This window comes from Mastomys coucha, unplaced genomic scaffold (assembly GCF_008632895.1).
Source record: "Mastomys coucha isolate ucsf_1 unplaced genomic scaffold, UCSF_Mcou_1 pScaffold16, whole genome shotgun sequence".
NCBI classification, from domain to species: domain Eukaryota; kingdom Metazoa; phylum Chordata; class Mammalia; order Rodentia; family Muridae; genus Mastomys; species Mastomys coucha.
The window spans coordinates 4,827,208-4,847,426 of record NW_022196898.1 but is presented as its reverse complement, the minus strand read 5'-3'; the positions used below and the strand labels follow the sequence as shown (position 1 = coordinate 4,847,426).

Genomic DNA, 20,219 nt, shown 5'->3' with positions numbered 1-20,219 from the left:
AGTGTTGTTGGTTTTATTACCTTTGGTGTTGTTTGAAGGGCAGAGAGGATTTGAAATCAATTCTGATAAGACACATGGAATGATAAATAAGGGGTAATTATTTTAAAAACACCTAGGAGGCAAGATCTATTAATTAAAAATATTCTCCAACATTAAAAATAAGCCTTCAGGGTTTCTATTGCTGAGTAATTGGAATATTTGGCCAGAACCCTGAGTGCTAAGACACTGGATGTAAAGGTGTACTTGAAGCATTACCCACAACCACCAGGTCAGTGTTTCTCTAAATGCATCCAGCTTGCCTTTAAATCCTCAGAGAAAGCAGATTTAGTGGTAGATGTTCAAAGTCTTGGCTTTTCAAATACTTCAAGTCCATACCTGAGATTCCCACACCACATACTGCTTTGTCTTCTAATGCCTGGGATGGTTTAAAGACTGTAATTTTGTGCATGGTTCCTTATTTATAAGAATGGGTATGCATTTATGGAACTTTACCCAACTTACTGTCAAAATAACGAGGCTTCAGAGTCGAAACTCCTCTATGTAGACATTGTTTTTCTGGTGTTTATATTTGGGGAGCTGTGGTGAAGGGAATGGTCCCTAAGAGTATGCAAAAGCTCCATCACAAACCTTTGGTTATAAATTGACTCAGTTTCCTCGTTTGTACCTGAGTTGAAATGGCAGCTCTTTAAATACTTCCATTTGTATTGCATACATAGAAGAATGACCGACACCGTTACCACCACAATTTCTTACTTTTGATCATGTTATTGTTTTGATCCATGCTAAGTTACATAGCTTCTGTAGTCCACAGACAAATTCTAAAGTAAAACAGATTCAACAGTTCTCATTGATTTGAAGTAATGCTAATTCCTCTCCTGGTGAGGAATCTTTCCAGGATGGCTTGGAAGAGATGCTTTAGTTAATTTAAACTGTAGGAGATCACCAATGTCATTTTTAGAATATGTGTAAATATTTTCCTTTCAAAAGTCTGGGGAGTGAATGAAATCTAAGGAGAAGTATCTCATAAATGACAAAATAAATGGGAATTAAAATCTTTCCATAAGGAAACATACACTAAGCACTGCAACAATTCCATGGATAAAGTTTTTGAGATATATTAGTTTTAAAGAAATATATTCCCATCATTCAGGGAAGCGGGAGCTGTTTGTTCCTCTGCTAAGTGGCAATGAGTGGTCAGAGCATCAGAAAATATCTTCCTTGTATTTAGACTCTGGGTGTTCATGCTACCTAAGTTCTTGAACAGTCAGAACTTGTTATCATTTTATTCCCGGGAGCTTTGCAATGAGCTGCATTCCCAGGATGTGGATGAAGGGCCATAGTTACCTTAGTAAGTTGCTGAATCTGATGCTCACAAGGGGTGTGAATTTGATGACCGAATTCCAGCTCAGACTGTCAATCATCAAGACAAAACTTTCTTTCGCTATTGGAAGTATAGCCTAAAAGATCTTCAAATTGTTTCAGACTTTCTTTGTAATAGAGGGTTGGAATGGTAGATGCTTTCTTGTTTTAATAATTGTGTCTGATCATTCTTTACATGTCCCGAAGAAGTAACTTGGTAGTGGTTGCTTATTAAATTATTACGTAAAGATGGAAGTCTACAGTGAGCAATCACCTCTAGCAATTTCCCCCTAAGTTTTGAAAATGTCTAATGTTTATTATTTCAACATATACTGTTTTGCATATAAAAATATCTATTGCAGGAGTCACTTACCACATGAAATCAATTGCATTGGTTTTAATTGAAAAAGATAGCTAAAAATTTTCTGTGGGTTATTGTAACAGTACAAGGATAAAAGGTGTGTTTATTTAACAGAAACACTTGTAAAGTAAACCGTGAAAGCAAAAGCAGGCTACAAAAGAGGAGGGTTCATGTTGCCTCTGCTTTGTTCAAACATATTACAGGTTAATATGCCACAGCGGATAAACATCAGAAAGTGTAAATTAGCATTTGATAATGCAATTTCAAACATTTTTTGCCTACCCAGAGCACAATGGAAAATATGTATAGGTGTGGTAAACACCCCTCCGAGGGTCACAATCTTGTGGTTACATAATCTTCATGGGCAGCTGTGTCCGTGGGGCTTAAATCATAGTCTATGCTCGAGTCCTCCTCCTGGGCGTGTTTCTCCTTTGGAATAATAGGAATGGTGTCTTCCACCACCACCTTCTCCGACTTGAAGGAGGAGCACACTCTCTTGCCTACCTGTAAACCCAAAGTGTCCGTATTCCTTTCTCTATGGTCTACTAGCACACACTGTTCATTGAGACCAGGAATGCTGCAGTCACCCCGTGAAGCTAATCCTTGGGACTCCAGTTGGATATTTCTCTCAAGTGCTCCTGCCGCCTGTTGACGAGTAATTTCTTCTGAAACAGAGAAGATTTGGTTTGCGTTTTGCTCAGCAGCATTTTGTTTTGACCGTCTATGAAATAACCCGAAGTTTTTGATATCAGCCACAAAATTCACTTTCCTCTGCTTCTCCCTGGGCGGCTCCTGCACCACCAGGGCGGAACCATTGCTTAGGTTATGTCTCTCGGAGGCAATGACTGCCGACCGCGGGTGGATCAGAGTGGTTAAATCAAAGAGGCTGAGATTCTTTCTCTTGTCCTTGCCATTACCTTCGCTATGGCTCTTCTCATCGGAGTCCGCTGAACTCGCCGCGTTGGCTGACTGTATTGTAGAGAGCTTGCTTCCTCTGAGCAATCCCAGAACTTCGAAGCGGAAGCTAGAAATGTCTTGCTTTAGTTCCTGAATGAAATCCAAATGACACGTTAGGTGCTGACTTACGGAAACGGAAACATCATTTCCTAATTCTCTGTCTGAAATGATCCTGCAGCATTTGAAGACCCAGGTCTCTGTCTTCCTGGGATTCTACTTAGAATTTCAGGCTCTTTCTCTGATATTTGGTGTCATTAATTTCCCTATTGGCATTTTATGTCCTACTATGATGGTTATTCTTTATAGCTAACATGATGGAGCAGAGAGATCCCTAAAACATGCTTCTGGGTGTGGCATGGGTGCTAGATAAAGACACAAGGCCCACTCAGTGGATTAATTTTAGTATGGATTCATAATACCACGGCATTTGGGAGTAAGTAGGACCTACTGGGAGAAGAGAAATCATGAAGAGCATGTCCACTGGCCCTTTCTATTCCTGGCAGCCATGATAGGAACTGTTCCACTCTGCACTCTCTGCCATGAGGGACCAACGCTTCCCAAACCACAACTCTTTTGAGTTGCTTCTCTTTAGTGTTTTGTGACCACAATGAGAGAAGCAGCTGGGAGACATAAAGAAATCTTCTAAGTGTGACATAAAAAGAAACAAAAGGAATTGTACTCTGTCACTGTTCAGTGAGTTATCGATTTTCTTTGAGACAGTGGTTTCAAATATTTCCTCTCTGGAATCTACTTCTAACCGTCAAGCCACTTCATGATCCTGGGTCACGTGTTTTAATGCAGTAATTTTTTTTTCTATGAAAAGGGATGTGCAAAGTAAAAAATAACATGAACCTTAGCCTTCTGAGAGACTCCCTCTGTTCTCAGTACCTTTGGGGGAGTGCTTGACCAGTCATTGAGTCCTGAAGCCCTGACTCTAATTCACATGAGGCTCCAAGATCCCTCCATTTTTTATCCCGTTGGGAATCCTCTTTCTCAGCCTTCCTCCTACCCCCAAGCCACACTCTCTTCCAGGAGAAAGGGAAGCATTTAGTGTCATAGTTGAGATTTATAGTTGCAGAAAAATATTTTGGAGTTTATTTAATCTTTGCCATCTGTTTGGCAGTTCCTCTCCTTGCTTATCTCACTGACTATTTAGCTGTTGTTTCCATCAAGACCTTTAACATGTTTATTGTTTGGATTTTTATCTGTAAAAATCATATTAATCTTAAAGAATTCCTCCAAAATTTATAAACAGCCATGTAAAATTAAAAAAAAATCCATTTACATTTAATTTTAAACATACCATTTCCTAGGTGCACTTATTTCCTCTCACAGAACTTTAAAAATAAGTTCAAAGACTAAGCTTATAAGTTGCAATTAATGAAAACCTTACATCCTTGCCCCCAGGGAGCTGCAGCGACCCGGGACACTTGTGTCATTGGTAGTAGGTTGGTTAGTAAATGCTTCAGACTTAGAAATCAGGCTGACATGCAAATGAGAAGCTCACTTGGCACACCAGGGACTGGGGGCATGGGTCAGAATGCTACCAGGGGCTAGGGTTTTCCTTGCCACTAAGTTAACCCCCCCTTGACAGTCTAGGTTATGCTTCAAAGCAACTTGGGAAATTTCTCTACTTTGCTGTTGTTTTTCTGTTTGTCTGTCTGCCCTCTCACTTTAGTTCCATGGAACTTTAATTTAAAACACAGGAGGCACAGGGCAGTGGTGGCACACACCTTTAATCCCAGCACTTGGGAGGCAGAGGCAGGCAGATTTCTGAGTTCGAGGCCAGCCTGGTCTACAGAGTGAGTTCTAGGATAGCCAGGACTATACAGAGAAACCCTGTCTCAAAAAACCAACCAGCCAACCAACCAACCAACCAACCAATCAACCAACCAACCAACCAAACAAACAAACAAAACAACAAAAAATACAGGAGGCATGGCCAGGTTTGTAAATCTGGCCTCCAAGGCTCCTCCACACGCTGCCTCCACACTCCGTGAAGGGGAAGCATTACCTTAACATTCTCCTCTGTCAAGCCTTCTTCGGTCTTTGCCTCTCTGATCATGGCTGCCACATACCGCTTCACCAGGTTTCTCATCACCTCCTGCATGATAGGATTGACATTCAGTGCACGGATTGCTTCCCTTTCTGTCCCGAGTCAAATCTGCGTTTCGTCTGAACAGCCATTCCAGGAACAAACACAAGCACTACTTACTTGGTATTGGTGATGTCTTCTCAAGTTATCAGCAGCACGCCGCTGGAAAGGAAAGGACATTCCCATGTGGTTACAGAGCTACAGTACGATCCTCAGAGTTACTGCTTTGGCAGATAAGCCTATTCTTGTTGTCTCTTATCACCAAAGTAGGGGCAATGAGCCAGAGTCACTGAGAGGCTTCACATGCAGCCAAAGAATCAGTAAACTAAAGTGAAAAGGCAAATGTCTATAACGTATAGGACTCTTAAAGCCGAATCAATTAATGGTGCTAGAAGTGGGGTTCTGGGATAAGTTGCAGGGCCATGAGAGAATGAACTAATCATACTGGATTATACACATCTGGCATCCCTAGAAATACTGACGGCAGCGACAGGAAATAACCAGGGGAGGAAATAGCAAATGGAATTAGTGTTTTCTTATAAATATCAGCATAGAAAAATGTAGAAATCAGTCATTGTAAGCAGCAATATACAATCTGAACTCTTAGAGGGCTATGAACTTGCAACAGGTATGGTCATACATCCCCTGAAGGGGCTTTCTGTTTTAATGAGACACGATTTAGTAAAATCAGTAAATGAAGAGCCCATCAGCCACACTTTTAGTTAAACTTAGGATTATTAAGGCAGCGAATGTGGCTTTCAGGTGCCTTTCACCTTGGGATTTTGGAGATAGCACTCAGGGAAGCCAGAGAGTGACTGAATCCTCCCATTGAGTCACACTCACCTAGCTCCCCACTCAGTTGCCTCTTGGAAGAGACTGAGATGCTTTAGGAGCAAAGGTGGGTCTGCACACTATATCAGCTTTCTTAGTACAGAATGGAGAAAAGATGGTTGATGGCGGACAAAGTCCATTACAAACTGAGTTAAACAACAAATGAGATTAAAACTTTACATTTTTGCCTTTCACAAGTATTCTAAAAGCATTCATAAAAACCTGTCCATGGTGACTCCATATAATGCATTTTAATTAAGCAGTGGCAATGGTTCTTAAGAAAGAACACTGAAAACATTCAATCTAAGTAAAAACATTTCTGTAATAAAGGAATTAATTTGGTATGTTTTGGGAAGCTAAGGGAGTAATAGTTCTTGGTTTCTAATAAGGCTTTTGATCATATTCCCTAGTAAATATTTAACCATAGACTGATAAGATAGAATTTTAGAAAGAGTGGTGCATAAATATAAAATGATATTTTAAAAATAAATTTTGAAAGTCAAAGTTCTATTCTTCTGGGCCTAAGTAGTGTCTGTGTTTCAAGACAAGCAGTGATTTACAGGAAGGAAGGAAGAGGATGCTTGGACTCCTAAAGCCACTGATTACTAAAAACAGCGTTCATTACATGAGAACTGAGTTCTCTCTATGATCAAGGTATTTGCCAACAAAAATAACTGGAAAATTAGACCATCTTGAAGAGTGTAGCATGGGCGTTTTATGGCTGGGCCACCAGATGGGGGTGGTGTCTACCTCCTGATGAAACAAAATCCAAGATAAACTCCAAGAGAAAAAGCATTTCTGAAAAAGATGGTGGCCTTCTAGACCCTGTAGCATTGCTTACAATAAAGAGAAGTACTAAATGAGTTGTATGTATGTATGTAAGTATGTATGTATGTATGTATCTCTAATACTCACTAAACAGTATTCAGCATCAACAAATGACTTCCAAGATAGTTTAAGTATATAGATCCTTAATTTAATATAGAACCAATTCAGTTGGTCCACCTTCTCTGGTTTTAGTCTTTTTAAATTCAGTAAGATAATATCAAAAGAAGTCTGAGATTATAGTTGAGCTTTATTGAACATTAAACTAAGATTAGTGTTGGTAGACTCAGAGTTATGAGGGATAAACAAAGATATCATGATATACTTAAACATTAAAATGTACACAGTTTTTTCAAGTTCTAGAACCTTCCCTAACATCCATAGTCAACATTTTTTTTTTCATAGTCAACATTTTTAATTCCAATATGCAAGAGAATAAAGAGCATAGTTTAAAGTGAACCATAATATATTGGCTTGGGGAAAAAATTATCAAAAGCGTGTCAGAGAAAAACAAAGGCATAGGAAAAGCTCTCAGCAAACTGGGGGGTTATATTCTGTGGGTTAGGTTTAAGGTTTACTTTGTGTCAACTGATTATCTCTCCATCTCCTTGGTAATTACATAATACCTTTTAGCCTTGGGACATTTTATTAGCTGTTTAATGTCAGCTAAAGATGATAACTACTTTCTTAAATAAAGGATAAATCTGGACCAACACCCTTACCTACTGATGGGCTCACGCACTCCTTATCTCATCTATGCCCTTCTCTAGTGACTCAGCATAGATCCTTGATCTAGTCTCTGGTTTTATGAACCTGTCCCTATTATCTTCATTTGAAGTGGGCAGTGGTATTACAATATTAAGAACATGGAGTTAAGGTTAGATGTAAATAAAGCTGATTATATTCCAGAGAGACATTAAAGTTGTGCAGTAAAAATAAACTCTTCGAGTAATTTAGGATATTAAATAAGAGACATGATTCATAGCATCTGTCACTAGTATTAGCTTCTTTCAACTTTCTTCACTTATTAATTAGTGATTGACACACATTAAAAATATTCTTGAATCCTCAAACTTCATCAATTGACCAATCTCTGGATTACTTCTAAGGCAACATACTTTGAGTGCATTTGACTCTCTTTGAGTGACTTTTATGTGCTTCATGCTAGTCAGTGTACTTTGCTAAGCTAGATCATGAGATGCTGATACCCTTGGAGTACAGAGAGGTAGGAATGGGAAATGGGCTTTTAAGTGATACAGCTAGGGTCAAGAATGACAGTCAAACTCAGAAGTCAAACATTATTGTAGGAGTCCAGGATCTTTATGAGTAGCTCTGCATACACTGATCTATAGCAATCTCTGCAGATTCTCTTCTGTCTCTATAGAAGAGCTATCTGCTTGTACAGCCAACTTAAAATACACCATTAGGTGACCACATGTTCATACAGACAATATTCTTTTTGAGGCAGGCAGAGTTTTCCAAATAGTTGAATAAGCACACTTAAATGGCTTGTCCTCTGTAAGGTGATGAAGTGAGTAAGACACAGATGATGGAAAATACATTACTAAACACAGTGGTGAAGACTGCAAGTCCTGTGAACATGGGGGAAGAAGAGGTAATATTGTTCAGAGGCGAGACTGTAACCAGAAGTGGGGTTTCCGACCAAGCACGAGGCACCAGGATTTTGATAAGTCAAGATAGACAAGTGTTACTGAGAGAAACAGTATTGGCAAAGTTTAATCTGGGCTTCTTCATGAGACACCTCTGATGGCACAGTGCAGTCAGTGGTACTTAGCGCCTGGATCTTTAATTAACCAAGTGCCATGGGAGGGAAGTGTGACTTCTTTGATAGTGGTCTGGCAGTATAGAGACCTCTGTAGCTTCTTGCCATGGCCACAGATCCTTGGCATTTTTTGTTCTGGAAGCTGTATCACTCAGTGTGCAGCTTCCCCACAGTGCCTGTGTCTGCACATGGCTGGGATCTTAGAAAGCCCTTAGGACCTCAGCCTACATACAACTATAGTAAGCTGTACACTATTTTTGATTCTTTAAAAACTCAGGTATGTTGTGTGAATATGTTTTTGCTTTAATCCCAGGTATGGAATAAGAGGCTGCTTCACAGTAGGTGATTATGATTTGCCTCGAGTACTAGCAGGAGGCGTGATTTTACCAGCTACAGATGGTTTAATTCTGGAGACTCTGGTAAGGAAGAGCCCCTAGAGAGACTGAGGTGGCTGTGCCCCACTGCTGCTCCTAGTTGCTGCTGTTGAGGTTTGACAATGTTCTTGAGCAAAGCAACAACAACAAAAAGAAGCTGGAGGTATCCTTAGAACAAATATTGAACTGGCCTCAAGAAAAACAACATCCATAGTCAGCAGGAACTAGACCACTTTGTTGCTGAAAGAGGTATACCCCCTTTCCCCCTCTAACCTTCCTCTCCTATCTAGTGTTGGAGGATTGGAAGGGATTAGGGTGGACTAGAGTTGGAAGGGAAGGAGAGCTATAAGAACCCAATAAAATAGCTTTAAAAAATAATACCACCAACAAGTTCACATTTCAAGGTACTAGGGGCTTGGGATTTCTAACTTAAACAGTGGAAGTAAGGAGATGAAGATAGTTAAACTCATGTATACCCTTTGTAACACACATAATAAATTGTTGCCAATTAGTGATATCTTTAAATGTCATCTATCAGACCTACCTCAGTTATACTTGGGATACTTGTCACCTTGCTATTTGGTTAAAGATCTGCTGTCTTTCAAGGGCCTTCTCCTATTGTCAGAGTAGAGACTGCATCATGATTGTCACTGGGACAACCTAAAACTTGAATTGACTGATGTGGGTTTATAATAATAACGCAATCAGGGTATTTAATTTAAAAGCACTAAGTGAATGAGGATAATCAGATTTCTGTGAAGCTTTTGCAGTGTTGAGAGTTGCATTTTGTAGCTTTTATTTTTAATTAGATTGGTTGTCAACTCTGTCTGACGTTAAAATGGGCCAAGATCAAAGACTTAATTTAGCATGAGTCTAGGGAGAGTATTTTGGAAGACATACACATGATGGCGTCATTCTCTTTGTCAGTTATACACATGTCAATAATCCATATGTAGCTGGATTGCATGTGGCATGTTCCCTGGTAGGATGGCATTCAAGACAAGGGGGCAGGGGGCTGAAGGTATACCCATATGTCACATGAGCATAAGCAGGTTCCACCTGATGTGTTAGGCTTAACAATGACATTTGAATCATAGAACTAATGGGAAGAAAATGAAGTATTGAGAAGCCTTGACTGTGCAAGAGAAGCTGAGGTTCTGAACTGGCTAGTTTTGTGTGTCAACTTGACACAGGCTGGAGTTATCACAGAAGGGAGCTTCAGTTGGGGAAGTGCCTCCATGAGGTCCAGCTGTGGGGCATTTTCTCAATTAGTGATCAAGGGGGTAGGGCCCCTTGTGGGTGGTGCCATCCCTGGGCTGGAGGTCTTGGGCTCTATAAGAGAGCAGGCTGAGCAAGCCAGGAGAAGCAAGCTAGTAAGGAACATCTCTCCATGGCCTCTGCATCAGCTCCTGCTTCCTGACCTGCTTGAGTTCCAGTCCTGGCTTCCTCTGGTGATCAACAGCCATGTGGAAGTAAGCCAAATAAACCCTTTCCTCCCCAACTTGCTTCTTGGTCATGATGTTTGTGCAGGAATAGAAACCCTGACTAAGACAGGTTCCAACAGCTGCACCGCTCTCTCGAGCTGAGAGAGAGGTTTGCAACAGGAGAGGGGCTCTAGGGAATGCACTGTGACATTTGCTGGCTTTTTAGCTTCTATTCTTTCCAGGTCTACTATGTGGAATGTCAGGCTTTCTGCAAATGCTGATTCCCTGCAGTCAACGTTCAGGGTCATTTTCTTTCATTTCCACTCTAGTTTTTGTCTGTCACTAAGTTCCTGGCCCATGAATTATGCCTTTTAGTCTTTCCTCTGCTCAGCGAATCCTATTAAGGATGCAACCTGCTGTGTTTTCCTTCAGAACTGTAAAACAGCAAGGGGCCAATGCAGGATGGAATCCTTACTCCAGAAATTGCAGTTTTACTCTGCTCGAGATGAATTTACTTAGTGTCCTCTAGAAAAAACACTTTCTCACCACTGCAGCATGCAGTTGTGAATTTCTCTCCATAAGCACACGGTTATAAATGTATAAAATAAAGATGCAGGATTCCCAGATACCGTCTTGTCAGACCAAGTGATCAGGGCCTCATTCCTGAAGTTCCAAGAGCACCAAGCACATCCCATACCACCTCCCATTTGAGCAAGCCAATTGAAATGTATGAAAATGAAATCTGTCAAAAATGATAGTCAGTGGTACTCTTTTATGGAGTCCTCTTGGTTTAAGAGAAGGAAATAATGGATATTTCAGTTTCCAAGCTGCCTTTAGAAAGCCACAATATTTCAAGGAAGCTGTAGTTTTTCTATCACAAGTGCTAAAATACAGAGGACGAATTACAGATTACTCAAAATTCCCAAACTTTCTTACAGAAATTCCAACCACTAAGTGTCATGATTTTAGACTCCTTTTGAAATATAAGTATATTCAGCTGACATATACATATATACACATTGTGTGTATACATATCCACACACTACTCTATTCCAAACACCAGAATCAATGTTTTTTTATAGCATGTGCCCTTGATAGTGTACGATAAGAATGGCATATTCCATTGTGCTCTTATGATGTTCTTACCTTAATTCTGTCAGATGAGAAAATATCCTTGGTGTGAGGTCTCAACTAACTACATATAAATAACTATTTTGCAAAAACAACCAACCAAACAAAAACAAAAACAAAAAAAAAGCAAGTTGCATAAACCATTCCCAGCAAATCTTACAGCAGGAACTCAGGGGAACCAGGGTTTTCATGGATGGCTGCTGTCCTTTCTGTAAGATCCACAGTGAAGCCCACTGAGAGTCGTGAAGCGTGAGCTGTACATTTTGACAAATTAGCACTAAAGATGAAGTGAAGGCATAGACCTCTGTCTTTCTTCTTTTACAACTGATGGGAAGTTGGGGGTGGGCAGCAAATTCACAGGTTCTAATTCTCTTGTCACTGACTTAATTAATTGTATTCCTGTGGCAACTGCTGACTCTGTAACCCCTCATCTCCGTCTGGAGGCTGGCTGACACTGAACGACCCTGAGACTGTGCTTCATGTTTTACTAGGCACAAAAAAGAAGATCACATAGTTGAAAATACAAAACTCAAGAAATGCCACGGTTTTATCAAGGATCTGGTAGTTTGGGGAGGTAGTATGTTGCCCTATTAACTTAAGCATCCCTGTTACAAACCCACCCTGTCTGAATCATTAAGAATGTTTCACTTTAATTAAATGCTTTGGGGGAGGCATTACATCAGCCTTCTTAGACTTTAATTAAATGTATCTAATCCATTCCAACAATAAGCACAGAGGTTGATTTTTAGCTTATAAAGCTGAGATAGATCATAATGCTTTCTTTGAACGGGGATTTCTCATTAAACTTTCAATCTAAAAAAAGAATTCTAGATGATTCTGGCATAAGCTGGGGTCTGAGGACTAAAGCTTTAGTACAACTGAAAGCACTGACAGACACTTGATAAGGGATACTATAGAGATGGCACCACGGTTAAGAGTACTGGCTGTTCTTGCAGAGGACGCAGGTTTGGTTGGTTCCTAGCACACACACGGTAACTCACAACCATCTGCAACTCTGTTCCAGGGGATCCAACACATTCTTCTTACTTCCAAGAGGTACATACATACAATAAAATACAATAAAAATAAAAAAATTCTCAGACTCATGATTTTGTTATCATTTGACTAGTGTATTCTTAGTAACTGGCCTTTTAGTGGGATGTTTATGATTGCCTAGGGAAAGAAACATCTGTCAATCAATAGTGGCTGTACTTCTTTATGAAGATAAAGGTTTTGCTCAACAATAAGACATTTCTTCATCATTTGTTTTCCTGCATAAAGTAATCAAGTGAAAGGCTGATTTACCAGAAAATATCAATTATCCATCAGAGGAAGTGTGAGGTTAAGGCAAACATGAGTTAATGAGTTTTCAAGACTATTGAATCACTATTGCCAGGAAGCTTGAACAAGATGAAATCAGCAGTAATGGTTCCTGGAGAGTGACCAGGGCAGTTACCCCCAAGAAGAGCTATGGCTCTAGGCTCTTCCTGAGAATGTGCATTGAATAACCAGCACTGTGAATTCACACAACTTATGGGTGATAAGTCTCTCTAAGTGAACCACAGTAGGAAGGTTAGAGAGAATGCCTGGAAGACCACAATCATCTCTTGATGTGTGAACTTTTTAAAAGCATGGCATAAATTTATACATGTTGTGGGTCAGAGCAGAATTCAAAACCTCCTGTTCAAATCAGGGCTTTAAGATATAGTAGCTGGAGCTGGGCAGTTGTAGCACATGCCTTAAATCCCAGCACTTGGGAGGCAGAGACAATGGATTTTTGAGTTCAAGGCCAGCCTGGTCTACAGAGTGAGTTCCAGGACAACCAGGACTATGCAGAGAAATCCTGTCTCGAAAAACCAAAACAAACAAACAAAAAAAGATATAGTAGCTGGAGATCTCTGAAGGCCTCATTGAAAAATCAAAAGTTGAGTGTGCATCACAGAAGCCTGCTGTGCACTCCTCAGGCTTTCCAGGTAGTAAGAGGGGGTGATGGGAAGCCAAGTGCACTGAGAAACAAAGGACCTATTTGTCCCCCCCTTGCTCTGTCCCCAAGAAGCTTTGTCCCTAAGGGATAATGAGAAACTGGATAAAGTAAACAAGTTGTTTTCTAAAGAAAATGGTGGAGCTGGCTGATCTCTAAGTTCCCTTTGGGGGATGATGAGAGGGCATGTCACTGGTTTTCTGGTGTGGACTGTGTGTGTGTGTGTGTGTGTGTGTGTGTGTGTGTGTGTGTGTATGTGTGTGTGTATAAACTTTTACCATCAAGTGTTCATGCAGCAAACTGTCACAGAGGTTGGCCAAATGTGAGTGACACCACAGCTACACCCTTTTTCTTCATTAACTCTTTTACAGTCTGACAACCATCTTTTTAAAAAATGAAACTGCATGCATTTACTTTGCATATGCATATATGTGTGTGTGTGTGTGTATGGACACACATGTCATAGCATATATACAGAAGTCAGAGAATAACTTTTAGGAGTTGGTTCTCTCGGTCTACTGGATCCAGCTCTTCAGGCTTAGCAGAAAACACCTTTCACCACTGAACCACCTTTCTGGGCCAGTTTCATAACATTCAGTGTATGTTCTTTTTGTTTTGTAGATAAAAGCAAACTATACCAATATCACACACAAACACACACATACAGACTCACACCACAACTAAGAGTTCACAAGCCAAATTATTACATCTTTAGAGAGTAGAAAAAGACTAAATTCTGTTTGGTTGGGACAAAGGTTACCCAAGACCCTTAAGGGGAGAAAATAAGAGCTATTTGATGCTGCAAAGAAGGTGGAAGAGTCAGGTATGACTCAGAATATTTGGTTTGACATAAATTCTCAAATCACTAAAGCATGCACAATAAAACATTAAAAAGTGTATATTCAAAGGAAAAAATTAATAGTTTATGGCCAATTAGCTTAAATTATCTTGCTGTGCAGATTGGAGCCAAAGATGTAAATTTAAAATTAGAAAATCAGAAGAATTTTGTGTTTTGAGGACAGTAATCTATAGTCAAGAAAACTCTGGAACTCACACTATTTAAGGTCTCCTTCTGAAAAATGGGAATCGGTCTTTAAATAGAAAACTGGATGTCATCTGTTGTCATGCATCTGTGACTACACACCTTGAAAGAACTAATTTTTTTCTGACATCAGAAGCAAGCCAAGGTTTGTGTTCCTTAATGCTTAGAAGGGAGGAAGTCCAAATGAAATTCAAGACCTTCCTGTACTTAAGAACTAGAGGTGCTATAGACTAATGACTGTCAGTGAGAGGCTTTGGAGACAGCAGAGAGACAGTTCTGAGAGTGGTCCTCTAGCCTTTGTGTGGAAAGAACAGGAGGATGTAGTATTAAGATGAGAGTGTCGTAGATTTTAACAAGTTTCATAGGCATATTAAAACCTCAGGTTCCCCCTGATTTGCCTAAAATGTAAATGTGAAAGACATTTCCATGAGTTGGCTTTCCTTTTTTTAAAATCAAAATACTTATATGTAGAGTAATATACTAGGCCATATTGACTAAAGTAACATAATCATTGTTGTCTTTTCCCCTTGAAGAACCATTTACAACAATCTTAGAAATTTAGTCAGGTGTAGTGGTGCAGCCTTTTAATCCCAGCACTGAGGATACAAAGGCTGGTGCATCTCTGAGAGTTTCAGGCTAGACTGGGCTACATAATGTAACCCTGCCTCAAAAGAATTCTTACATTGAAATGCAGCAATTAAATTTTGATCCAGAAAGGAGTAAGCTGAATGTGCACATCCCAGAAACATTTTGCACATATCTTACATACAATGCCAGTTATTGCATGCATTGTTTGTATAGCATCTTTGGTATTACCACATTAACATATTGATTAGCTTGTTTAGCAGATATTATTGTAATATCTTTACTGCTGTACTTTCTCTACAGGTGCCTTCAGGAATGAGGCCCCACCTCCATATCTCATATACACCTCAAATTCTACCTGAGTTACTGACATGTGGAACACATGCCATTGATGCTTACTGTGGTCCCCGAAAGACTTTTTCTGTTCAATTCATTATTCTACAACATTTTAAAAATTATTTGAATTTAACACAGCTTAGAGGACAACTCAAACATTTAGAGTAAAAGAATTCTACTCTTTCTTAAAATAATTGATAAAGACAGCAAGTTACTAAGAAGTTTTTCTATATTATTTTCCTAAGCCAGCTATGATTTGTAAGGTCACATATATTCTCCAACTGTGATTCCTCAAGCTCAGAGGAAATAGTATATAGAAGCAAACAAACCCTGAGCAGCAACTCTCTCATGCCTGTCAATTTCTCATTGGGATTAGAATTGATACTGGGTTGAATGGACAATCCATGGTACTCTATGTAGGAGAGAGCCTGTGAAAGCTGATCCCAAACCATGAGAGTGTGTAGTCAAGGACAAGAGGGAAGGCTCTCACCTGCCAGTTCCAGAACCACAATCCAGGCTCTGGTTCTAGTTTTACAGCTTCTGCACACTTTTTCTGGTGAATTCCCTCTAAATTAATCCTACTCATGCCATCTCCACACTCCCAAGGCCACCTCAAGATACATAGCTGCCACATTGGCCCAATATGACACAGGCAAGACTCTCAGACTAGACACATGAAAGAAGTCCACATGCCCAGGTCACATAGCAAAACAAAAACAATAGGAAAGGCCAAGACACTATGTCCCAGCCACCAAACAAACTCCTATAAAAATGGTCTTTAACAAGAATGCATGTCTCTGACCCCAACCAAGGACTTCTGTAGAAATGGTTTCCAATGAGAATAATCTGCATGAACACAGATGTTAAAATAACACAGGACACAGATTTTAAAACAACACTCATATACTTCAAAGAAATCAAGAAGTTTAAAAAGGCAAGAACAAACACTCCAATGAACTTAAAGAGAGTAGCAAGAAATGCCTAAGTGATGTTCAAGAAAACATAGACATAAAGTTGAAGAAAATGATAAAGCCAATTTAGCATTTGAAAATTGAATTTTTTAAATAGACAGAAAGATTAAGGAGAAGTCAAGCTGAAAGGAAGCTGGAACTGAAAAACTCAGCTCAAAGCCGAATAGAAGCTTTCAGAATACCAGGACCTGTAGTGGTTTGAGTAGTAATGGCCCCATATACTCATATATTTGCATGCATGGTCTTTAGGTGTTAGGACAGAAGTTGGCACTGGGAACTGGAGTATGGCTGTGACCATGCTTGCTGTTGGTGAAATGCTGACTTTGGGACTTTAGATTAGGAGAGCAGCTGAATGCTCTAAGCAGGATCGATGTGCCAAAGTGGTAGGAGCAGGGAAGACAGTGGTACTGAGAGCAATGAAGACAAAGATGGCCCTGCTCATGAGGTTTCAGAGAGAATATCAGTAAGTAGCCTAGAGGTTGTCCTTGTGATATTTTGGCAAGAAATGGGGCTCCATTGTGTCCTTTTTTAAAATGTCTGCCTGAGGATAAACTGAAGAGTTTTGCATTGGCAGAGGAGATTTCAAGACAGCCTAGTATGGACTGTGTCTCTTGGTTTTTTAGTAGCCAGTTTTATGGAAATCTATAATGGAAAAGAGCAAGCTGAGCAAGGAAAACAAAATAAATGTACAGTTTGAGGGTAAAAGGAGCACCAAGAAGTATAATGGAGATAACTCCAGTGCTCATGGAGATAAAAAAGTTTAAAGCAAAGCCTGATATTAAATGAAATAAAGGAAGTGGTCACCTTAGGGCAAGCCCCCTACACATATGCTTCCAACTTGTGAAAAGTAAAAGAAAGCTTAAGTTGTGAAGGAAACAACTGAAAACAGACCTCGGTAAAAATGTATTTGCATGAGGTAGCCAAGTTCCAGTCCCAGAAAGCAGCAGAACGTGGCAGCTTTGGAAACAAGAACGGGTTATGAAATCTCCCTTTTAGACTAAGTAAAGTCACTGAGGCTAGGTGTATGTCAGGGGTGTCCTTGCATAGAGTCCTCTCTTGCAAGAAGCTGTGAAGGTGAATCCTGGATTTCATTGGAGACCCCAAGATTTTGAAGATGCAGATCTGGCTGTGGAATACTTCCTGAGGAAAGCTGTTGACCAAGTACGGAACCATCCCAAGAGATAGAATTGTGTTGCAGTCAACAAAGCTGAAAGGAGTTGGAGATCTGGAGAGCATTTTGATATCAGACATGGAGATACAGAGTTTAGAGTTTGCCGTGCTTCTTTTAGGCCTTTCTTTGGTCCAGTGTTACCTCAATATGCTCACTTTCCTCTATTTTGTAAGAATAATACATATCTTGTGGCATTGTACATTGAGAGTATATGATCTGGTTTTTGATTTTACAGGTGAATACAGGTAAGAGACTGCTTTGAGTCTCAGAAAAGACTTTCAACTTTTTTTTGTTTGTTTTGTTTTTCGAGACAGGTCTTCTCTGTGTGGCCCTGGCTGTTCTGGAACTCACTCTGTAGACCAGGCTGGCCTCGAACTCAGAAATCCGCCTGCCTCTGCCTCCCAAGTGCTGGGATTAAAGATGTGCGCCACCTCTGCCCAGCGAGACTTTAACTTTTAAACAGGGTTGGGTCTGTGACAGACTATAGGGATTTTTGAAATTGGCCTGAATGTATTTTTTGCATTATGTTCTGGACATAAGCTTATGGGAGCCAGGGAGTAAATATGGTAATTTGAAAGAGAATGGCCTAAAATAGGCTCATGTACTTGAATAGGTAGCCCTTACGGGGTGGTGTGTTTGATAGGGATTAGGAGGTATGGCCTTGTTGAAGTAGGTGTGGTCTTGTTGGGGAAATCCTGTCACTGGGATTAGGCTTTGGGATTTCAGAAGCCAAAGCTATCCCCACCCTCTTTCTCTCTCCATGTTGCCTGCAGATCCAGATATAGAACTGTTGAGCTTCTTCTCCAGCACCATGTCTGCCTGCATGTCACCATGCTTTGGGCCATGATGACAATGGACTAAGCCTCTCTGAAACTATAAACAATCCTAAATTTAATGCTTTCCTTTATATGAGTTTCTGTAGTCATGGAGTCTCTCAGCTATAGGACTGAAGGGGACAGATCTTAATAAAGACTTATAAAGGCTATAGCTGGCAAACCTGCAGCCAACATCATCCTAAATGAAGGATTCAGTGCTAGACACTAGGACTTGATGACACTACAACATGCATCTTTCCTCATGGACTCTACAGTTCAGAGGGAGAAAGAGACAAGTGTTAGCTATGCCACAGATAAATCACTGTTGCAATTGCAGAAAAGCTAGAAATCAGAGCACAGAGAAAGAGCCCTGTGGCCCCAAGCCTAGGCTAACAGAATAGGGTGGCCTCTTTGAAGAGGGTAGATCCTACTGAAATGTGAGTGATGTCTTTCATTCAGAAAACGAGCTGGGGAAGAGTCCTAGTTACCTGTCAGGGAGTTGAACACAAGTGATGCACAGTTAAACTTTATTGTGTGCAATCAGTCAGGATAGAAAGGCATAAGATCTGCCCATATTCAGTAAATCAACTCTATATAAACGCATGCTCAACAGCTTGTATAACACTAATAGGATGTGTCCTTACCCCAATAGTCCCAAAGCTTTCTGGCTTTCTTCTCATCTTTTTCTTACATAAGTGTGTCCATATCCACTTGACCAGGTACCACAGGGACTTGGGGCTTGGGATGACATTGAAAGGTGTGGGCAAGGTACCACCTTCTTCAAAGTAGCTCATCCAAAGCTTTGTTCGAGCAAATTTCCATTCTATATCTGCATGATCCTGAATGAGAGAAAATAACAACTGGCTTCATAATTCACAAGGTAATACAAACCTTACAGACTATCTGAACCTGACTGACACAGAGTAGTTCCTGGAGCATTAATTAGATGGCTTATAAAAACACTGCTAACTTCCACAGACAATGGCTTACCCAGTACGGACATATGTCTCTGTCACTCTGTCCATCCTTGTTCAGGAAAACAGAGATCTACAGTTGTGTATTAAAGAGACCATGGTGATTAGTTATGACTGGGAGGCAATGCTGCAGTTCTAACTCTGGAAATTTCTTGGTTCAGTCTCATTAGGTGCCAGCTTTACACCTCAGCTCAGACCTTGTATATACTGCTTAGTTGAGTGCCACGTGGATGGATGCTCACCCATGAGCATTTGGTGTTTCAGGGAATGTCTTAGCAGATACGTTTCCACATGGATAACTCTCCTCACCTTCACACTACTAGTGCAAATTTACAGAGAAATCCCACCAACACATAATGCAGCATACTGCCTCCACCACAACAATGAGTCTGGGTGTGATTATCATACAAGAGCTATTAATCAGGATTTTTGTGTCCCAGGATGGTGGCCAAATATCATCTGCTAGTCCAGCATGATCATGAGACTACATGCCTCATACACCATTGTTCAGTTCAAGTTATGCACCCCAGGGAAATGTAGGATGGCAGAGGAGGCACATTCACAGCAGGTTCTACTCTCTCTCTTCAACATTGAAATTATTTGCTAATTTCTTTTGTTCCTATTATATGTTTTGAGACAAAGAACTTTTAAGAAATCAAGTATATGACTGATACACAGTAGATGCATAAGAAATTTATGATCAATGTAAAAGTATGAGAAGACTTTTTTTTACAGCTGTGTTAACCTTTCTACATTCTTTGATTTACCCTATGGCTCGCAGTCAGTGCTGTGATTCTGGGAGACACAGACTTCAATGCTCAACATGCAAACATCCCAAGGAGTTTCCCCTCACGTGACACTGAGGGTCCCAATGCTTGTCTGTCTTACAATGGTTTCAGCATTTGGGCTAAAGAAAATGGAAGATGGGAGGATTGTTTTCTGTCCATTGCCTATAAAACCAAGATTGATTTTAAAAAAGCAACGAGTCAATGTCACACTACTCTTGAGTAATGTTTTCTTCTGGACAAAGCTGGGGCATCTAATGTTTCATGGACTCAAAATGTTGGCAGCGTCTCTGTACCTAGCTGGGCAGTGATGAGTTTCTGTTTTTTTGTTTTTTTGTTTTTGTTTTTTCTAGTGGATATATGTAGTGTCTAGACAAAACAAAACAAAACAATAGAAACAAAAAAAACCAAACAAACAA

The 20,219-nt window shown here is 40.1% G+C and overlaps 1 protein-coding gene across 4 annotated transcripts in view; it reads right to left on the bottom strand.

Annotated features, from left to right (window-relative positions):
- Nucleotides 1–1,736: 1,736 nt before the first annotated feature.
- Trpc4 (transient receptor potential cation channel subfamily C member 4) overlaps nt 1,737–20,219 on the bottom strand; it is a 184,747-nt gene continuing 166,264 nt past the window's right edge. Inside the window, exons 8-12 of one of the 4 annotated variants that reach the window (XM_031373819.1) lie at nt 18,686–18,880; nt 4,893–4,934; nt 4,692–4,781; nt 2,638–2,767; nt 1,737–2,385 (exon numbers count right to left, since the gene is read on the bottom strand). In XM_031373819.1, the coding sequence (XP_031229679.1) occupies nt 2,054–2,385; nt 2,638–2,767; nt 4,692–4,781; nt 4,893–4,934; nt 18,686–18,880 (789 nt within the window). In that variant the 3' untranslated portion in view covers nt 1,737–2,053. Of the gene's footprint in view, nt 2,768–4,691; nt 4,782–4,892; nt 4,935–18,685; nt 18,881–20,219 lie in introns of all 4 variants that reach the window. The other 3 variants (XM_031373817.1, XM_031373821.1, XM_031373818.1) reach the window with 3 other exon arrangements.